The sequence below is a fragment of the Etheostoma spectabile genome, chromosome 18, assembly GCF_008692095.1.
Source record: "Etheostoma spectabile isolate EspeVRDwgs_2016 chromosome 18, UIUC_Espe_1.0, whole genome shotgun sequence".
Taxonomy (NCBI): Eukaryota; Metazoa; Chordata; class Actinopteri; order Perciformes; family Percidae; genus Etheostoma; species Etheostoma spectabile.
Window position 1 is genome coordinate 14,770,019 of NC_045750.1, and position 5,230 is coordinate 14,775,248.

At 45.0% G+C, this 5,230-nt stretch overlaps 1 protein-coding gene across 12 annotated transcripts in view; it reads left to right on the top strand.

The window, feature by feature from the left end:
• itsn2a (intersectin 2a) overlaps positions 1-5,230 on the top strand; it is a 36,866-nt gene that overhangs the window by 17,519 nt on the left and 14,117 nt on the right. For 8 of the 12 annotated variants that reach the window (XR_004336115.1, XM_032542487.1, XM_032542489.1 and 5 more), the window contains 10 exons: positions 496-638; positions 851-914; positions 1,739-1,876; positions 1,971-2,077; positions 2,162-2,424; positions 2,506-2,655; positions 3,357-3,497; positions 3,601-3,688; positions 3,788-3,927; positions 4,791-4,871. Coding sequence is in view for 11 of the 12 variants with exons in the window: in XM_032542487.1 (XP_032398378.1) it covers positions 496-638; positions 851-914; positions 1,739-1,876; positions 1,971-2,077; positions 2,162-2,424; positions 2,506-2,655; positions 3,357-3,497; positions 3,601-3,688; positions 3,788-3,927; positions 4,791-4,871 (1,315 nt within the window). In the remaining variant the exon portion in view is untranslated. The remainder of the gene's footprint in view (positions 1-495; positions 639-850; positions 915-1,738; positions 1,877-1,970; positions 2,078-2,161; positions 2,425-2,505; positions 2,656-3,356; positions 3,498-3,600; positions 3,689-3,787; positions 3,928-4,790; positions 4,872-5,230) is intronic. The other 4 variants (XM_032542492.1, XM_032542497.1, XM_032542498.1 and 1 more) reach the window with 1 other exon arrangement.

Sequence of the window (5,230 nt, forward strand, 5' to 3'; positions counted from 1 at the left end):
ACACACACACACACACACACACACACACACACAAATAAAAGCCCTTCAGCAGCCGGAGGCCCTCCCATTGCATGTCCCATTGTCTCCCTGAAACCTGTTCTTATATTTTAGAGCGTTGAAAGTTTCCACCCAGCTATAGTGATCGAAAAAAAACGTACATTCTCCTCAAATGACCATCCCCGACCCAGCCTATCCTTTTGCTATTCTTGCAGAGACATTGTTTATAATAAAAAACACGACGGCTGATTATCATAGCCCGAGAGTAAGCCATTGTCTCGTTTCAGAGTCATTATCTACGTGGTCGCTCGCTTCCCCTGCAGCTAATTAAGAGCTGGGAGATAACAGCTGGGAGTCTCACAGCAATTAGTGGTTTTCAGTCGAGGCTTGAATGCAAGGGAGAAAGGAAACTCTGACCACGTGATACTACTCTGTAATTTCCCTTTTCGGTGATATATTTTTGTGTCGATATATCTCTCTTTTTCTCTCTGTCCGTAGTTCAAATTCCTCCTCCACCACGTCGTTGGCCAGTAACTCTCCAAAGACGGGTGCGAGTGATTGGGCCGTTCCGCAGGGCGCCAGACTCAAGTACCGACAGCAGTTCAACACGCTAGACAAGCTCATGAGTGGCTACTTGTCTGGTAGGTCCCACACACACACACAGGTATCTACAGTATACACACGCCAGCCCTAAATAAACACAGGGTTCCCAGGATAGCTTGGTCTTCTCAAACTGAGTGCTCTTAGCCCCACTTGACAGAACGTGGCAGTCAGGTGCACACAAACACGTTCACATCCGTTGGCGTGAGAATTCACTCAGTTATTATTTCTGATGTCATTTTTTACTATGCAGGACCTCAGGTTAGAAATGCGCTGATCGCATCCAACCTGACCCAGACTCAGCTCGCTACTATCTGGTGAGTATAAGGTGTGTGTGTGTGTGTGTGTGTGTGTGTGTGTGTGTGTGTGTGTGTGTGTGTGTGTGTTTGTGTGTGTGTGTGTTGTGTTTGTGTGTGTGGTGTGTGTGTTTGTGTGTGTGTGGTGTGTGTGTGTGTGTGTGTGTGTGTGTGTGTGTGTGTGTGTGTGTGTGTCAGAGATAGATGGATTTTGCAATTGAATCTTAACAAAATTTGTATTTTTCATCTGGAAATGATTGCCATGATTTACGACAAATCCTTCACATGAATAATGAACATGATTTATTGCCAATTTTTTTTGTCATTTTTTAACATGACTATCCCAAAAAAAAAAAAATTAAAACTCAACAAAGCCAAAAGAGCCATTTTTTGTCTCAGGAGTTTGTGGAAAGCAAAACAGAGCTAAAAGGAGAGTGAGTGGGGCGGCCTCTGGCTCGCCCAGTGGGAGCATACGCCCCATGTGGGCTGGGTCCTTGGCGGCGGCCCGGGTTCGAGTCCGACCTGCGGCCCTTTTCTGCGTGTGATCCCCTCTCTTTCTCTCCCCCTTTGCTGTTTGTCCACTGTCACTATCAAATAAAGGGAAAAGCCTGAAACATTAATCCTAAAATAAAAAAGGAGAAACGTCTGCAAATGAATGTAAATGTTGCTCGTTGCCTGCTGGAGGTGGAAATAGGCAACTTGTTGACTAATTTGTCAACGTTTTCAGCTTGTTCCACTCCAAAGAAAACAGTTATGCTTCTTTAAAAGCATGCTATTCTAACCAAAAAGGTTACAGATCATCTTTATTGCTTTACAATGTGAGTTACTATGTTGTGCGTATATAGGACCTTGGCAGATGTGGATAAGGACGGTCAGCTACAAGCTGATGAGTTCATTCTGGCCATGCACCTGGTGGACATGGCTAAAACTGGCCGACCCCTACCCCTCACACTGCCTCAAGACCTGGTCCCTCCCTCTCTCAGGTAAGATACACACACAGATTGACTCACTCACTGGATTCATTAATACATTCATTATTACAAAAACCGCTGAGATTCTATTATTTTTTCATTTCAGAGGAGGAATCAAGCCCAGTGAGCTTGTTAATGGAACGGGGCCCTACATAACTCCCTGCTTAATAGACACACTAGAGGTAGAACCTGCACAGAAGACAAAGAGCAGTGGTATGACATCTCCTTCACACTGTATGTTTTGTTGAAATGTGAGTCTTGGTCTTACTTTGTGTCATTTCTGTCTCTTCTTCGTAGTGTCCTTCGAGGACAAGCTAAAGGAAAACTTTGCGCGAGGCAGCGCCGAGCTGGAGAAACGCCGACTGGCTCTGGAGGAAGAGCAGAGAAAGGAGAGGGATAGGAGAGACAGGGAGGAGAGGGAGGCTCATGAACGCAGGGAGAGGGAGGCGAGGGAGCAGGAGAACCGCAGGAGGCTGGAGGATGAGAGGCAGTTGGAGAGGCAGAGAGAGATGGAGAGACAGAGGGAGGAGGAGAGGCTGAGAGAGCTGGAGAGGAAGGAGGTGAGCGAGAGAAGTAGCCTCACCTGCGAGATGCTGAACATCCAGATTGCCGGTGACCATGTTCCTTCGTGTTTTTTTTAGGCAGCGAAGCAGGAGATGGAGCGCCAACGGAGGGAGGAGTGGGAGCATGGGAAGAGAGAGGAGCTGGGCAGGAGGAGAGAGGGGGAGCAGGAAGAGATTTCCCGACTCAGGGCCAAAAAGAAGAGTCTAGAGCTGGAGCTGGAGGCTGTGGTGAGACTGCACATACATTTAAAAACGTGCACTTACAAGCAAGAAAGCATGGACAGGGCAAGGCAAGGCAAGGCAGCTTTATTTGTATAGCACATTTCAGCAACAGGGCCATTCAAAGTGCTTTACACAAAATCAGTTAAACAGAAAAAAACACAAGTATCCTCAAAAGAAAAAGAAAAAAAATTCATAAAATAGATAAAACACAATTGTAAACTTGAGACTACCTTCACACTAATTAGTCAATTTTAGTGATACCTGTCGTGATCACCATCAGTGTCACTACCCTTCACGACTCTATTTTTAGAGACGTTACCTTTCGTCTCCTTGGACTCTTCTTCACACTAATTAAGCCAATTTAGTGCTGCCTTTCGTGTCTATTTTCAACACTACACATTCACACTTTTTCTTTAAAGTGCTACCCCTTGAGTCTGCCTTTCTCGGTCTTTCTCTGTATAAAAAACCCTAAACCCTAACCCTAACCCACTTGAGGCTACCTTCACACTAATTAGTCAATGTTAGTGCTACCTTTCGTGATCACCCTCAGTGTCACTACCCTTCACGACTCTATTTTTAGAGACGTTACCTTTCGTCTCCTTGGACTCTTCTTCACACTAATTAAGCCAATCTAGTGCTGCCTTTCGTGTCTATTTACGACACTACACATGGGCGCACACTGATGTCAATTGTGGCCGGTCTCGCAGGGCAACAAGCACAAGCAGATCTCCGACCGTCTCCGTGACGCTCAGAGCAAGAGGCGGACCCTGAAGGCAGAGGTGGACCTTGTCAATCAGAAGAGGGACGCACGCATCGTAGAGATCAACACGTTGCAGCTTCAGCTTGAGGTTAAAGAAATGTTTTTGCTTTCGCTTCCTCCCCGTCAAATATATATATTCCCATGAATGTTTTTTTTCTCATTCTGTTTGTACGTCTTTGTATTTGCCATAGGACTGGCAGAGGAAGCTCCTACAGCTGGTCCCAGAACAACAGAGGCTAAACGAGAAGCTGCGAAACATCAACCTCAACAAACTCTCCTGTGGGTGAACAAACGCGTGCTTGTACAACACAAAGACATCCCAGCATTCACTGAATTCTCTCCCTTTCTCACTCTGACCTTTGACCTTTTGCCATGCAGCGGTGACTCTGACCTCCATGACCGGGAGTGTGGCGGAAAAAGGGGTGAATTGCCGGAGACTGAAGGACCAGCTGGACACTCTGGAGAGGGAGACCACAGACAAACTGTCCCAAATGGAGCAGTACAACAAGGAGCTCAAGGTCAGCGGTTGGCAGCGCTTGGGAAATATATTAATTTACTTTGTTTTTAATTGTTAGATCTTACTCCCGGCACGAAAGCAAATAAGTGTCATTTCTAAACTTTTCCTTCAAGAAAAAAATAAAAATAATTGGATCTTGAGGCTCGTTTGGAAAACAGTTGGGTATTTTTGGAACAACACAGCAAAAAAGGCAACATCACTACATGATGGATTACACCAATGTTTTCAAACCAAAGCTGTTTTTTTTTTTTAATTTCCTTCAGCAATGGTGTGAACAGTGTGAGTTTCACACTTAAAACGCTACTGGGAAATCTTGTTCAGGTCTTGGTAACTCTAGAGATTAACCCTTCCGGCAAAGAAAACCTTGTTTCCTAACCCTTTCTGCACACATACGGACTCAGACGTCCACACGTGCTGGCAGAAAGCCTGAAAATGATATCCTGCAATACCTGGGATGTATGATGTAATGCCTTCTCCCAATGTATCGTCAATCTGATACTAAAAGTTGCAGCATCAAAATGCCTGCTCTCTCTCTCTCTCTCTCTCTCTCTCTCTCTCTTTTGCTCTGTTAGAATGTTTAACCTAATGCTTTTAACGTCTTTATTTCTCTCCTTTGTCCCTTTTTCTCTGCTTCCCTCTACCTGGACATCTTTCTTACCAATCTACGTTCATCTCGTCTTTGGTTTTCCATTTAATTTTTCTGATGCTTCTTCTCTTTCTGCTTTCCGTGTTTGAAATCCATCTTACAACTCACCGCTATTTCTTCCTTTTTATTATTTTACCTTCTGTCCATCCCCTTCTCTCCCCCTCCTCTATTCTCTCCCCGCTTTCTGTCCCTCCATCATCACACTGTTTCTTTCATAGCTTGGGGACATGGACGACTGTGTCCTGCGGGGCCTTCTGTCTCTGCTGGCCTGCCTCAGCCAGCTCTTCCTTCTCATCAAGGTTATCTTTCTTCCTCTCTGTGTCCCTCTCTACCTCCCACTGTGTAATCTTTTTCACCACCAACTCCTTATTAGTTTTTTTTTCTTTTTCATCTCACCTCTTGTTTTCCCTGAAGCCACAATGTTAAATCTTACTCTCCTTTTCAACCTGAGATGATTCGATCTGTTTGCTCATCCTTGCTTTTTTTTTGTCTTTTGACTCACTAAATGGAGCTCTGCTTTGGTACCATGTCTTCCTTTTTTTGTCTCCATGGGATTTGTTCTAGCCTGTGTTTTCTGTATAAACAGGATGTACCCTGATGGTAACAAACACACACACACACACACACACACACACACACACACACACACACACACACA